General features: G+C 47.2%; 4 protein-coding genes across 5 annotated transcripts; 1 reads left to right on the forward strand and 3 right to left on the reverse strand.

Annotated features, from left to right (window-relative positions):
- Positions 1-21: 21 nt before the first annotated feature.
- Jarid2 (Jumonji, AT rich interactive domain 2) lies at positions 22-9,514 on the forward strand. Its single transcript, NM_140067.2, has 4 exons — positions 22-636; positions 1,542-7,980; positions 8,043-8,201; positions 8,265-9,514. The coding sequence occupies exons 1-4, from the start codon at positions 491-493 to the stop codon at positions 8,574-8,576; spliced, it is 7,056 nt and encodes a 2,351-aa protein (NP_648324.1). The 5' UTR covers positions 22-490; the 3' UTR covers positions 8,577-9,514.
- On the reverse strand, positions 9,432-10,774 carry pall (pallbearer). Its single transcript, NM_140068.3, has 3 exons — positions 10,605-10,774; positions 10,409-10,536; positions 9,432-10,339 (listed from the first exon to the last, which is right to left on the reverse strand). Exons 1-3 carry the CDS (start codon positions 10,686-10,688, stop codon positions 9,607-9,609), a joined length of 945 nt encoding a protein of 314 aa, NP_648325.2. The 5' UTR covers positions 10,689-10,774; the 3' UTR covers positions 9,432-9,606.
- Positions 10,775-11,033: 259 nt separating this feature from the next.
- CG32036 (uncharacterized protein) lies at positions 11,034-12,217 on the reverse strand. The gene is made up of 3 exons (NM_168348.3): positions 12,044-12,217; positions 11,291-11,628; positions 11,034-11,230 (listed from the first exon to the last, which is right to left on the reverse strand). The coding sequence occupies exons 1-3, from the start codon at positions 12,116-12,118 to the stop codon at positions 11,122-11,124; spliced, it is 522 nt and encodes a 173-aa protein (NP_729504.2). The 5' UTR covers positions 12,119-12,217; the 3' UTR covers positions 11,034-11,121.
- Positions 12,218-12,485: 268 nt separating this feature from the next.
- On the reverse strand, positions 12,486-15,199 carry CG32037 (uncharacterized protein). Of its 2 annotated transcripts, none has more exons than NM_001274704.1 (5): positions 14,682-15,199; positions 14,458-14,610; positions 13,550-13,799; positions 13,307-13,491; positions 12,486-13,215 (listed from the first exon to the last, which is right to left on the reverse strand). In NM_001274704.1, the coding sequence occupies exons 1-5, from the start codon at positions 14,781-14,783 to the stop codon at positions 13,147-13,149; spliced, it is 759 nt and encodes a 252-aa protein (NP_001261633.1). In that variant the 5' UTR covers positions 14,784-15,199; the 3' UTR covers positions 12,486-13,146. The 2 variants fall into 2 exon arrangements, with proteins under 2 accessions (NP_001261633.1, NP_648326.1); NM_140069.3 differs by having other exon boundaries at positions 12,782-13,215.
- Between the last annotated feature and the right edge of the window lie 631 nt (positions 15,200-15,830).

Consider the following 15,830-nt stretch of genomic DNA (forward strand, 5'->3'; position numbering starts at 1 on the left):
AACCCGACCATCCGCCATGACACAAAGCAAAAGCGGTGTAAGAAGAAGCAGAAGACGAAAAAAATATGTGCAAGCAAATCTCGCGAAAGAAAATGAAATTTGCAGCACTTGTCGTGTGTGAAATGTGAACACAGAGTGCACTAAACAATAACAAGACAATAAACAGCATTTTAGTGTTTATTTCGAGGGATAAAACCACCGCTGAGTCGCCGTTAAGATGAAGCGAAAATACGAAAATTGCGTGCTGCAGCAGAGGCAGCAACAAAAACGCTATTCGTTGTAGATATATACGTACATATATATATTTATATATACGTACATATGTGCACATATATATATGCAAATCTATACATAATAAAGAAGTGTCCGGCGGAGAATTGTATGTGCGATAATAAATAATACGAATAATAATAATTAATTCAACGGACGAAGGCGCGCGAGCGAAAGAAAAGAGGCGAGAGAAAAAGAGGCGCGAAAAGTTCGCAACAAAATGGTTGTCTCCAAAGACAACAACAAGCGTCGCCGCAAGGAGACAGAGACGCCCCCACCGCCTCCGCCCGTACCGCCCGCTGGCTCCTCGCTGGCACCTCCGTCGGCAGTGGCGGCCATCGAGTCCTCGCCCGAAATGCCCAAGAGGTGAGTCCGCCAGTCCACATATGCTCAACGATATGGGTAATGTTTAGAGGGCTTATCCATTATTACATACGTGTGTGGCACTATATGGAGATGACGTCGCAGCGTTTGTTAGCTGCTTGATTGGAATGGAAACGGATAGGGGTTGGGAGTGGGGCACTGCAGGGGGGGGGGGTCACAAGGGGGAGTAACTACGGAGGGCAGCTCTCGGTTTGTTGTATAAGCCAGCGTCAACAGCGTGTCGTGGCGTTGTTGTTTTCCTCGACGAAGGGGTGTTTCGCATCCGTCGTGCGCGGGGGGGGGGTCTGCTGGGGGAGCGCTCCTTCCCAGCAGGTGGATATATATATATACAGTGGTTAGTCACTAAGCTGAATATTCGGCTTTGATAATTAGGCAATATTTACCTACTCAGATTGATTTACTACGTCGTGGGTACTTCACCGAATACATAGCAAATGAATATAAAAATGATTTCTTGCATACATTTTTAATAATTGATAAGTGAAATTTATTTTACTAATTTTTAACATTACAATTGTTATTTTAGATTGTCAATTAAATCAATTGATTTACATGCAATCTATTTTCTATATTCCATACATAGTTTCAATGTTGTTTACAAATACAAAGTAATGACCTCATTGTTGTTCCTATATTCTTTCATTTATTTATATGCTAAAAATAAATTGATAGCCAAAGAATAATACACACAGAAATCCTAAAATAAAGTTGGATGGTAAATTTAGTTTTATTAACCGAATTAAACTTTTTATCGAATGTCCACTGTTTGTGATGTTGCCTTTATTATGATCCCAAATGAATATTGAATTTTCTAATTTATATCATATTGCCTTGTTACCACCAATTAAATATCTCTCACACTGCTCTTTGGCTCCTTCCATTTGCAGAACGAAGGTGCAGGCACAGCGCAAGTTTGCCCAGGGACAGAGTGCGCCCAGCAGCTCCTCCAGCATCGCATACAGCGCAGCAGCAGCGGCAGCTGGATCCGGATCGGGGCCCAGCACCTCCGGAGCGGATAGCAATCAGCCGCCTATCGAGATCCTGCCCAACAAGTGTCCAAAGCCACAGGACTTTCTTACCTTTCTATGCTTTCGTGGCACTCGCGCGTTGCCCGCCCACTTGGATTTCCTTAACCAGGGCAAGTCCAAGGATTCGGAAGCCTCGTCGACGGGAGCCAACAATAATAACAATGCTAGAAAGCCCAACAACAGTCGAGCGAGCTTGGCTGGCAACAAAAAGAAGCGCGGACGACCGGCCAAAGGCGCGACCAAGAAGGTGGATGTGGTAGCCCCTATACCCGATCCTACTGAGAAACCCTCAACAGCTGAAAAACCAGCTAGTGATAAAAACAATCTCATTGCAGCTGAAGCGCCTAAGATTCCCTCGCGAAATCCTACTCCTGTACTGCCAGGAGCAGTGCGAAAACGAGCAGAAGTTGTCACCGATGGTAATCGACGTGGAGCAAGAGGCAGAGGAGCAGGCATTTCCCACGATAAGACTACACCCGCAGCATTATCCAAGGACAACAAGCGCCGCTCTAATCGTGCCAGCACGAAGGAAAGTAAACCCGTCATTGATGATGACAATTCAGAGGATCTCGACGAACAAGAGGCAGATGACGATGAAGATGAGTTCTTCTCTGCTCACGATGCCACCTCGCGCAATGGTGAGGAAGTCAAGGCAGACAGTCCTGTAAAAGCGGAACCCACCAAAAGGGGACGACCCTCGGCAGCCAAGAAAGCTGTGGAGCCCGCGCCGGAAGGCCAGACAGTTCTGAAAGATAAGGCGCCCGTTAAGCGTGTAAGGCAACGGGAGTCACCCATTTTTATACCCTCACCCGAGTCCTCCGGTCGAATGACAAGACAGAGGGCTTTTTTCGAGCCCGTTAAGGTTCCGCCGCACAAGGAGGAACCTGGAGCTCATGATCCACCAAAGGATGAGCCCAAAAAGCAGCCTGAAACGCCACCAAGCAAAACGGAAAAGGAGCAGGAGCCAACTAAGCAAATAAAGGAAGCCAAGGAGAAGACGAATTCCAGTATTTACGCCAAAGAAGCAAAGCAGCAGCTGGAGAATGGGGATAGTCTACATGGTGCGGTGGCGAAGGGAAAGAAGAGTCTGAATGTCTTTGATTTTAGCTCAGATGATGAGCAGCCCCTGGCCAAGTCCATCAAGCTGAAAAAGGGTGCCAAAGGGGCGAGTCCTAAGAAAGGTGGAGCTGCCCCAATTGCTCCTGCAGCCAGGAATCGCAAAGCGGCAGCTAAAAAATTAGATAAGGAAAAGGAAATTGAGAAGGAAAAGCAGAGAGAAAAGGAAGAAGAGATTGAGAGAGATAAGGCCAAGGAAAAAAAGGATAAAGAAAAGGAGAAGGAAAAGGAAAAGCATCCTGTCCCAGAGAGCAAAGTGGAGGAGCCACCTAGTGGTGGGAAAAGAGGTAAAGCTGGTAAAAAGAAAGCAGAGGACGCACCAGCGGATGAGGAAGACTTGGCACCACCGTCCTCGAAAAAAGTCGCCACCAATGCCCGAGGATCTCGAAAGTCTGCGAAAAGTAAGGCATCAGAGGATTCCGCGGAGTTAGAGCCTCAGAGATCGCAGCGGCCTTCCCGCAAAACCAAGGAAGCTGCAGCCATTTACATGGGCATCATTGGTCACAAGCTTCAGCTGGCCGATGACGAGGAGGACGACCTGTCAATGAGTAGCTTTCCTGACATACCCAACGTGAAAGAAATGGAAAAGATGGAGAACGAGATCAAGCGTAATGCGGCGGGAAAGTTAAACGTGCCGGAGGCCTCGACGGTGCTTTCGGCAGGCAAATCAACCCGTAAGCCGTCGCCCCGACCTAAGGATTCGCCAGTTACTGCTCCGGTAGAAGCCACTCGCAATGAGTCCCCCTCCCCTCCAGAAGCCGAGGAGGAGAAGCCACCACCCCCAGCCCGACGTGGTCGTCCACCTAAGCAGAACAAAGTAAATGCCGGTCCAGCTCACAAACCGCGAATCGAGGGCATGTTGGTAAAGAAGGGCTCCCTGGCTAAGATGTCTGAACAACAGGCCAAGCCCAAAGCCAAGTCCGAACATTCGAAAGTCGACTCCGACGAGGAGGAGGACTTTCTCATCAACGAGGAGCTAAACGAAACGAAGCGGAAGCTAGAGAAGAGCTTTAGCGACTCGGATGACGAACCCCTGGCCATCAAAGTGCCAGCGGTTGCGGTGAAAGAGAAGGAATTATTGCCCCCAAAGATGGCCAGTCCACCGCCCAAATTGGTACCGGTTCCATCGCCCATCTCTGTGCCCACGCCTGCAGTTTCGGTCGCTCCCTCGCTGGCGGTGCCCAGTATACTACCGACTTCAACTGGTACCACTCAGCTGACCATGCTCCCGTTGACGGCAAAAGCTACTTCATCATTGGGTTCCATGCCGATGTTTCCAAGCATTCAAGCAAGTTATTCACCACTGAAAACCATGGAGAAGAAACCGCCGGTGCCTACGTCTAAGATTCTGAACGTTCCTGCCACGTATGCGCTGCCGGGAAGTGCTAGTGGGGCTGTAAGTTTTCAGAAAACCTCGTCGTATCTGCCGCAGGCATCGCCCCACTATCATTCCGGTTATGTGCGGCCACCACCTACGCCCACCCATCAGTTTGGAGGCGGAGCACCGTCTGGGAGTAAAACTCCCTCCCAGGGCTCATCCCCGCTGAAGTACCAGACGCCACCGACAACTTATCCACCGCCCATCGAGGCGTATCAGTGTCCAAAAATCAATCCAAACTTTCTAACGCCTAAGTACGAGCGAAGCCCACTGCCCAGATCATCGACCAGCAGCTTTCCAAGCCCATCGCCGGTGAAGTTTCAACCGACATCGGGAACCACAGCTACCACCGTGGGCACTCCATCGTCTGCCACCAAAAGTCCCTTGGCACCACCGCCGCCTTCTCCGCCAGTCAGCCAGGTTGTGATCCAGACATCCAGCTTAAATCTTAGCATGAGTATCGCAGCTACAGTCAATGCAGCACCAATGCCAGTGGCTTCCACGTCGGCAGCGGCAGCCCATCAGACGACGGTGGCTACCACAGTAACAGCCACGTCCACACCACCGCCGGCACACAGTAATAGTGCAGCAACCGGAGGGGGAGCAGGTGCCAATTCTGATCCTCTAAAAGACGAGATTGGGAGTATACTAGCGCAGGCCACTCTGATGCCCAGCAAAGAGGAGTCGGGCAAAATCTTTGGCATTGCCAGCGTGAGTTTGGCCCAGAGTTCTGGACCAGACAATACGAAATGCACTTTGGGCAAGTGCGGTTCTATACACAAGCCTGTGCTGGGGCCAGTGGTGCCCACGGAGGGTTACTTTGGCGACCAGTTGTCTAGCAAAGAGCGACGCAAGGCCAAGGTTAACATGACGCACGAGCAGATTCAAAAATGGCTCATTGAATGCTCATCCAATCCGGATGAAATCCAGGACGATTTGGATGACGATTTTGATGACAGCTTAAGGCCCCAGCAATCGACTACTCCTCCGCCGACAAGAGATGATAAGGAGCTCAGTGCAAGCTTTAGTTCATCATCGAAAAATACGCGTGGCGATCTTGGTAAGAGTGAGAGTGCCTGGTCCGCCAAGGGACCATCCCTGAAGGCAACTCCTGTGCTGGTCACTCCTCCCAATCGCAAGGAACTACACGAGCAGGCGGATAGCAAGGACTGTGATGCTTTGGACTACGACAAATCCTCAACACCTGTGAATCTCACACAGAAGATCACATCCAATGAGTCTTTGGCTGTGGAAAAAAAAGTCAACGATCGGAAGGGCAAAGAGTCAGCGAAGGCCGCTGCATCTAAGGCTGCAACTCAGCCAAGAAGTACAGCCGCTACTCCTCCTACACCCATCTCTTCCACACCGACGCCCGCATCTCTCACACCATCTAAGAGCAGCCCAACGCCACCGCCAGCTGTGAAGCAAAAAGCGGAGAAGGGAAAGAGAAATGCCACTGCTGGCGGTGGAGCAACTGCATTAGCTTCTCCGCCCGCAGCACCAACTCCTGCAAATCCGAAACGTACTCCAGTTTATAATCAAAAGAACGCTAAGGCCCAGCAGCAACAGGCGGAGACAAAACCAGCATCAAATCCTCCAAGCGGTGCGGGAACCAAACGGGAATCGGTCTATGCCTTTGGCAAGGATGATGAGTCTGGCAGTAAGTCGGGCAACCGACGTCGCACTGATCCTAGTCCAGTTCCTGCCCCAGCTCTTGTGCCCAATGCGCTAAGCGAACGGTCTCCAACGAAAAAGAGAGCAGCAGCCGCAGCAGCAGCGACGGCTGTCCAACTAACGCTAAGTCCTACGGAGAACTGCAAGATCGAAGGCAAACCATCGAAGGCGCCCACAGGGAGAGGAGCTAAAAAGCAACAGCAACAGGCTCCGGCGCCACCAGCACCACCCGTAGAAGCTAGTGGCGATTCAGATGCAGAGGGTGCTACCTTTTACATTCCCCTGCAAGGAGCTGGTGTGGGTGGCAGCGGTGATGGAGGCATTCAAGGCGTAGCAGTTAAGCTGGGGCGAGAGGGCCCCGACGGCCCCAATCAGAAGGTGGTTATGCAGGCCACTCTGGTGACCAAGGCTCAAATGGATACCAACTCAAAGCCGTTGCCAGAGTCGTTGAATACCAATGAGCTCGTAAAGACGTTGCTCCATGCGGCCAGCAATGATGCGGCCTCAACGACTACAAGCCTTAAGAGCTTGCCCAAGGCGAGCACATCGGCAGCGGCGGGAGCAGCAGCAGCACCTGGGGCCTCCAGCTTGGTGCGCGTGAACTCGAACTCATCACTATTTTCTGGCTCCGCTAAATCCCGCACAGCTGCCCAGACGAGCTCCACTGCAGCAGCCGTGGCTAAGAAGTACAAGGATGACACACCCATTAAGATGGCCAACAATACGGCCTTTCCGCGACACGATGATCCCACCCAAATGGTGGAAGCGCCCATCTTCCGACCAACGGAAAAGGAATTTGCCGATCCCATTGAGTTTATCGAGCGGATAACACCAATAGCAGCCAGGTTTGGCATTTGTAAGATCATTCCGCCGGCCAGCTTTAAGCCGGAATGCCGGATCTCGGATGAGATGCGCTTCACAGCTTACAATCAGTACGTGCACAAAATGCTCCACCGCTGGGGACCTAGTGCCAAGGAGCTGAGTGCCATCAAAAAGTACCTGGCCACCCAAAGCATCGTTATGAATCACCCGCCTTGGATCGGTGGAATGGAGGTGGATTTGCCACGATTATATCACACGGTCCAGGAGCTGGGAGGTCTCAAGGAAGTTATCGAAAAGAAGAAGTGGGCACGCGTGGCGGAGGAGATGTGCATACCCAAGCTAGCTCAAGATCGTGTGACCAAGCTGGACGACATATACTGCAAGTACCTGTTGCCTTACGATACCTTGTCACCGGCAGAGCGACAGAAGCTCTTTGACGAGGTGGAGGCCGACTGGGCCAAGCGGGAGGCACGGGCTCGTCGGAATGCGGATCGTTTTGTGAACACGGAGAGCGTGTCCAACGAGGAGGACGATCTGAGCAGTGACGAGGACGAAGAGTCCGAGGAGGAGATAGACGGCGTGTCCATGGAATGCATCGTGAAGGGAAGAAGTATGCCACTCAGCCAGTTTTACAGGATTGCCCGTAATACGATGGCGCTGTGGTTCAAAAGCACTGATCCCACGGTCAACGAGGTGGAAGCGGAGTTCTGGCGACATGTCGCCGTCCGTGACAGCCATGTCTGCGTTCACTCGGGCTCCATTGACAGCTCAGGTTGGGGCTATGGCTTCCCTAGTCCAGGACCCAAGGGGAAAGGTTCAAACTATGCCAGGCATCCGTGGAATCTGAAAGTGTTGACCAATAATTCTGGTTCTGTGCTGCGATCCTTGGGTCCTGTTATGGGCGTAACAGTTCCCACGCTACACGTGGGCATGCTTTTCTCCGCCTGCTGCTGGTACAGGGATCCACATGGCCTGTCATGGATCGAGTACCTTCACACCGGTGCCTCAAAGCTTTGGTATGGAATTCCCGATGATCAGAGTGCGAACTTCAGAGCGGCTCTCACGTCGCTGATTCCGACGCACTGCCAGAACAAGACAATCTGGTTGCCCTGTGATACGGTTATGGTGCCACCGCACATGCTCACGGATCGGGGGGTGTCACTGTGCCGCATCGAACAGAAGCCAGGTGAATTTATTGTGGTCTTCCCACGGGCGTATACCTCAAGCCTGGCCACGGGTTATGTGGTCTCCGAGAGCGTTTACTTTGCCACAATGTCCTGGTTGGATTTGGCCAAAGATGATTTCAGGGTATGTTTTAGTATCTGATCTGGCACTTTATGCAAACTAAGTTTATGTTTTTTGGGTTTTAGGACATTCACGAAAGCTGTGAGCCAGCCATGTTCTCTTTGGAACAGCTGCTCTTTGCCTTGGGTTATGACCAGCGGGTCAACTCCGAAGCCCTGCATCAAATGTTGCCAATGCTAAACGATGTTTGCGAGAAGGAATCCGCTGCCCGAGAGCAGCTTAGGGTGAGTTAAGATAAAGCCAGCTGTGCAATCTGATACTTATTTCTTGATCCCTGCATCTTTCAGGCTGCTGGTGTGACATCAACCGAAAAAGTGCAGGCGGAGAAAGGTCAAAAGGCCAAGAAGCAGCAACAGCCGCCTTACAAGTCCATCGAGAGCGAATGTGACCTGTGCCGCGCCAACCTGTACATATCGATGGTGCGCACCGAGGATGGCAACATTTACTGCCTGCAACATGCGTTGAAAAACCTTAACAACGGCAACATTCAGGCAAAGCAATGCAAGCTAATCTACGCGTATAACGTTGATGATATACAACAGCTTATACGGCAACTGCAGGAGAAGATCAACCATAAGGCAGCCGTAAAGAAAAAGTAGCATCGTCGGCGTCGTTACTAATCGGCGGCGCACGAAAGATTCAGGCACAGATAAAGATAAGGATAGGAATTTTGATTAGGAACCCAGCGCAGATGTACATATTAAGAAATGTGTATACCTATGTGATTCGCCATCGCTAGTGAGCAGATAATTGATAATTGGGTGAAATATAGAAATGTCTACGAGTTAATCCATGGACACACAAAACACACATATTAATGCAACGTTTATCTCCCAGTTGACTAACTGACACTATTACTAACTGTAAGATAAGAGAGTAGGATCGGATATAGAGAGATGTAACTGTTCATATTTCAACGTGGCAATGCTTTCAATTTTGACTAGTTTATACATTACGTCGATAAGAAGTTTGCAATGAATTTTGTTTTCCATTTAAATTTTTTGTTATGCAATATTTACCCTCCCCGAAAATGTTAACCCCCCACCCTCCTCCCATTTGTGTTATTGTATATAGAGAGCCTTAGTGTATGTACGTACTACGTAGTTAGCTTTCGAATTAAGTCAAAGACCCTCAAAGAAACCATGCTAACGTGTTGCAATTTCTACTACCTTTTATACGCTAAGATAACGAGTAATTACCATAGCATCATAGAACGACACAGACCCAGATATCCACACACATAGAGCGCTAGTTTAAGTCACTAACAATAGCAAGGGACCGTCCCGGGATGGTTCTCTACCAACTAACGAACTAAATGAAAGCCAGAGTTACTATCGCTGACTGAAGTTGTGAGGCGGGACAACCCAAGACGTACTGTTCATTCAACCAAAAACTATACAGACGAAATCATCCATCAAGGTCAGGCGATTGCGATTACGTAAATGAGAACTTTTCACTAGATGTTCAATGTATTTATATAGTAGTAATACAATATTTAAGTAACAAGTGCAACAATAAATCTTAACGCGATATATCGAAGATGCACTGCCTAATTAATGCTACGTACTCCAGCTACACCATCTGGAGGGAAGTTTTATTTAAAAGCTATTTAGTATTGCTAATCCTTGGCTACACCTTGGGTTTTTTCAGGGCCGGTGGTAAGCAGTCCGCGCTGGCGACAGCCTGACGTTTAACAGCGCAACTGGGCATATTGGCCACCACATCCTCCATTTGGCGCTTAAGTTCGGACACTTGGGTGGTCAGTTCGGTGATGCTGGATAGGGCTTCCTGCAATCGGCGATCCTGCACCTTGCGCGACACTTCCAAGAGGCGAATCTTTTGCGAAAGTGACCTTTGGAGCTGGTATTGCTTGAACAGTTGTTTAGACATGCGATCCTTTTGAGAGGAATCAGAGTGTGATTTGCTGGCAGATATGGGGGCCAACTGAACGATAGCCTGCTGGACGAGCCCATGATCTACGGGACGACTGATTCCGGTTCGCCTTACGCCACTAAAGCTTATGTCGCCCAAGGCACTGCAAACCACAAGTCGAGCTCCGGCCGCCGTGGATTCCGCCAATTGTTTTCGGTGTTCCAATTTGAAATTCACAGCAATCTTTTCGTCGAAATGCTCAATGGCCATGGAGGAGATGTCGCGCAGCTCCTGCAGCACTTCATGTGGTCGCAGCTGTTTAGTGGAGGTGCTCAAAATGCGCAGGATGCTGTTGATCTCGTCCAGAACGCGACCAGGTATGAAACAGCAGATGTTGAGGTCAATAAACTTGGAGTACGTCATGGTCAGCATCGAGATCCGTGTTTCGATCGAGGTAAGTATGTCCGAGTGGCGGGATAGAATGTGGTTCCTGACGGGGGAAAAACCATGAAGTCATTAGAAACATCTCGATGTATCGCGAATGTGATAGGGGACTTACCTGCGTTCCGATTCCCGTCGTGGCAGCATGGATTTGATGCGCTTGAAGTTCTTGGCATGGGCCATAATGATCTTGTTAAAACCCTTGTTTAATATTTGCTGCCCAAGATAATTAAATAGAGTGCACACCTGGGGATTGGAAACGTTTAGTTTTAGTCATGGATCAGGGACTCCTGGGACGTCATTTATTAGCTCACCTCTCGTTTTTTTGCCACCTCGTCGTAGGGGAGCAACTCCAAAATGTCCTGAATTAGTGTTTGTGGCAAGTCTAACAGATTCATATTTCTCGTTTATACTTATTACTAGTTTCGAGCGGAGCGATTATAGTCGAGAATATTGCTATTGTTTTTAATAAGACTGTGATGTCAGCTCATGGAAATGCTGAAAACGCCTTGTTTAGCCACAAAATACCACAGACTAAACCATGAAAACATACCAAAATAAACATACCAAATAAATAAATATCTTACAGTTATTTTACATGTGCGTCAAATTAGCGTTGGTGAGTTTTTTATAGGTGAATTCCAAAAAATAAAAGTGCGTAAAAGAAAAGAAAAATCTAGCTACGTATGTACGATTTAAGTTTATATCAAATATGCATATAAAATATCAAATATGCAATTGAAAAAGGGGCTACCCACTCTTTGTTATAATGTTATGTTTTTTATTTACAAGATTGGGAACAACAACAACACAATGAGAACGGAAATGGATTTAAGCTTGTATCAGAAATTTGCTAGCATCATGAATATCATTTGCATAAGGTTCCAGCTCAGGTTTCTTTTTGGGAATGTAGGGATTGTGCTCGGGATCGGCATTCAAGCTGTAAGAAATACCAATAGTTTAAACAAAATAATATATACAAATTAACCATACAACTTACTGGTAAAAGTGGGTAGCCTCCTCACACTTGACATTGTACCACCAATCGCAGGCGAATTCCTTCTGGTTGAAGATGGTGCCGTTGGTGCATAGGAACTTGGCGCCCTGGTCACCTTCGCGTCCATCGTGGCACACGTGGTACGCCTGGCAGCCCGTCTCCACGTTGGCGTACATTCCCGGAGTGGCCGGCACATTGTGGCAACTGAAGTGGGTGTGTGGCACCTCGTGGTAAATCGGATAATCAACGCCCGGAACTCCAGGTATCTTGTTCAAGTCTTGCTTCTTCTCGTGATGCTGCGGGTGTTCCGGTTGCGGTGGATTGAATAGATATCCGAATTTCTGTAACCATATCAAATGTTTCTATTGCATAAGACATGCCACTGCTCGTGCCCCAATCCGGTTTGGTCTTAGTACCCCCAAATCCCCGCGTGACACAGCCTCATTATAACAATACTCGTGGATAGATATACTTTGATAGAAATATTCAAGAGACTGTAATCATATTTACTTTCAGACATCAAACTCTTCTTATGCTCAAAAGTAAATAAAATATTTGTTAAATAGTATATTTTCACATCATAAATCATAAATTTTTTATCAGTGTACACATTGAGTACATTGCATGCTACAATTTTTGGGTCAAAAGTGAACGTGGCTAAGACACCCAGAGCTTTGTCAATTGGGGTGGCACACACTCCTCCCAATCGACTCCCTAGCATAATTATACACTCGTTTTCCGATACCCAATCCTCACCTGAACTTCGATGGCCACCGCGGCTCCGACAACGAACATTAGCCAAAATGAGAAACAGCCCAGCTTTGGCATCATTATGTCGGTTACAAAAGTATCTATGTATGTATCTTTTCCGCCTACTTTGTCGCTAGTTGGTGGTAGCTTGGAGTCTTTGGAGCTGCAGAGACGACCGATCGAGTTGGGTTTGAAAATCACACTGAACTGCAGTTTTCCCAGCGGCAGCCACTTGAGCATGGAGCTTTCAAGGGTACCGATCCGATTTGTGTAACGATTACGATTTTCGCATTGGAAGCTGCCCGCCCAAGCTTTTCCATTCCCCAAAATCGGCAAATTAACTTAGCTCTGCTTCAATTATTGCCACAGTAAACGAACGGCTTGAAGCTTAATGCTCCCCTGCTCCCCACATAATTATGATATAAATAGTGAAGTATACCATTCATGTGGGAAATGCAACATACAACAATGTACGGACACGCGCATGGTTTTATTTTGCAAGATACAAATTGTTTACGCTTAACTAGCTAAAAGCGATGAATTCCCATTTCACCTGGCCAAGCTTAGATGGTACAATATGTGGATGGGTTGTGGGTTGGCAAGCGATGGGTGGTGGATGCAACTGCCTGCACGCAAAAGAAATCTAAATACCTGTTGATATAGTTTTCAAATTCAATTAGAGTATACAACAAAAAACTTGAAAAGATTTAGAAAGCTAAACAGCTTCAGTTATCTAAAAGGTTTAATTTAATATTTTATTTTATTCAATAGAAAACAAAACGGTTGCATATCACTTCACGCTTTAATAACCAAATAAGAAGTATATTTTCAATGTTTTGAAAATGTGTTGTGTATTGGTTTTAACATTAGTTTTACCTCAATTGTGACCACATTTTTTCACGGTGCATGGGCTGGATACGAATGGCTTGCAAACATGGGAATGGGAATGGATGTGCACTAAACGGTGAGCGGGCGTATGGCAAAGGTTTTGAAATGATATGCACATGGTTAGATAATGGATGCGAACCACTTGTAAACTTAACTCTTAACTGGAGATAGATCTCATAGCTGTCATATTCATAAATTCTACTACATGTTGGGTATTAAAACTAATAATTCTTTCGTCCCGTTTGCTGCAGGTCCAGTTTGTTCAGCAGATCGTCAAACTCGCTGAAGAGCTAAGCAAAAAAAAAGAGAAAAAAAACGTAATAATAAGACCCAAAAATGATTACATAAAAGCGCTCTGGGATTAGATTGCTCTCGACTCACATGGGTTGTGCCATAGCTGTCCACATAGGTCTTGCTGCCCCTGGAGGTTTTCTTGAAAGCGGGCAGCACCGGACTGTGACCATGCAGAAGATTCACATTCTGATAAGACTGCGCCTTGGCCGAACCGGCCAATGGATGCGACTGACTCTTGCCAACCGTGGGCGCCAGTTCCAGAAAATTGGGCGCTAAATTGGACGAAAGCTCAGCCATTGCTTGCACTCCTCAATCATTCCGACAACTCACCCTTCTTTGGCTGCAACTTGACCTGGTTGAGCAGCGGATTGTGCAACTGAAGCTGCCGGTAGATGGGCAGGGCGTGCTTCGGTGGCACCACCACGTGCTGGCGGCCCACCGCCTGCGGGTACAGGTACGTGGTCTCCACCGTTGGCACCTGGCGGTAGTGGTATCGTCCCTCCCGCGGCGTATACCTCCCATCCGAGCTCAGGGCGATGTGGAAGACGGTGCGCATGGGCTTGCTGTAGTACTGATACACCTGGATGGGAACATACGGTTTTTGAGTGTCTATTTGGCTCTCCAAGCTTTATGTAAATGTCCGTGGTTGGGCAACTTTAGGATACAAGTTGCTATAGCTGGTTGATACTTTCAGTACCTTAATTTTTATGGCATCTAAGCATGTTTGACTTGTTCGAATTCAGTTTTTTTTACTTTACTTACTTTTAAGAGCACAACATTTTTGAACATCTATGAAAACAACTAAAACATAAATGCATGCTAAATTCGGATTATGCTGTTATAACAATTTGTTTAAACTTGAAAAATGAACGCACGGATTAAATATATAAAAAGCATTACTAAATGATTAATTGATCTGTGCTTAATTTGCTAACTTTTTATTTCCCTCACAACCGAATTGAGGTTTTGGCATCTATTTGAAAAAAAACAAGCTATTTCCGTAAACATATTTTGGAATCCTGACTACACTGAGCAACATAATCTTTGTGTACAAGCTAAAGAATTTTCGCTTAATTTGATAGGTTGCTGATCCCTTCTAAAAAGGACCTGCTGAAGGATATTTTGCGAAAACACAAATTTACTTGAACTGCCACATTTGCCGATCTTTGGCCTAATCCCTTGCCCAAAGAACCCAAGAAAAGGGCTATAATCCAGCTGGGCATCCCGCTGATCCTTACCTGCGGATTCCGCTGCTCGGGAACTATCCCATCTGGCACTGCGATGCCCTCCTTCTGCAGGCGATTCAAAAACAATCGATCCGTCTCAAAGGCGGTGTCGGGTATCTTACCACCCGCATGTGGCAATACTTGTTCCCGATAGATTTGGCGTTTCTTGAAATTGGTTTTTCGACAGTATTATTTATGATCGTATACGTTTAGTGGCGATGCCATGGCCTACACACCTTGTGGTTGCGCTCAGCAAACTCCGAGCCTTGGGCAATTATGAATGGGCCCACGCAAAGATATAGTAAACCGATCAGCAAGATCACATATGGCGTAGACATTTTCAACTGTTTTGTATTTAAGGAATCTTTTTTTTATTTTTTAGCAATTTCCTGATCGGCGAACTCAAAAGGTCAAGTTGTTCGATGGATCGATTGAAAGACACTAAGATCACAGATTTCGGCAGACAAACGTTAAGAGCTCGGTACACAAATCCAGATGCAAGACATTCTTCCACATTCGACAGCCAAATTGCACAAGACGCGGCGACAGATGAATGACGAGCAGAATGAGCGATCGCGACACGATCACGTGACACGATTGGGTTGCCAAAGCAATCTGGTAATGGTTGTTAGCTGGTTATACGGTTGTACTATATCGATGTCTATATATATATATATATCTATAGACGCCGCGATTACTTGGTTCCGATCTTGGAGTTACGTTGTGGTCGCGTCGACGGTGCCAAACATAATGAATGCAAATGCATAAGACCGATCTCCACCAGCGGGTGCCCTCTGCCGACGACTTCTGCCGACGCGTTCATCATCGTCATCCCCACCATCATCATGATGATCATGATCGTCATAGCTACTATCATTATCATCGTGAAAAGCATAGTGAGCAGACGTATTTATTTGTAGACTCTGAAACTGTGAATGATTTTCCATTGCTTTTACTTTGGCACTACTACTTAATATAATACCAACTTCTTGCCATAGTTAGTTTTATTTGCGGTTTTAACTGGAAGTGGCAGCAAAATCGTTATAGCCAAATTGCCTCAATTAATCTCTATGAACCCCCGCCCCCCTTCCCTTACCATATAAAAACCCAAATCCAAATCCAAAACCGAATCCGAATTCATAGTGGGTTGATGGGTCCCCGGCTACTTGACTTGAAAGTCTCGCTGAGATCCCTTGGTGCCCGTTCGTACATCTATGTTATACGTAATTACGCCGGTTTCTTGGACATGGCAATTTTTTATGGTAGCACTACAACCTTTTTCTTGCCACGAAAGTGAATGGCTGAATTGGATTGGTTCGGATTGCCTTTTGTTTTTGGCCATTTGCAGTTAAACAACTGATTGCGCCCTCAAGTCAACACTTTGC

This window comes from Drosophila melanogaster, chromosome 3L, assembly GCF_000001215.4.
Source record: "Drosophila melanogaster chromosome 3L".
Lineage (NCBI taxonomy): Eukaryota > Metazoa > Arthropoda > Insecta > Diptera > Drosophilidae > Drosophila > Drosophila melanogaster.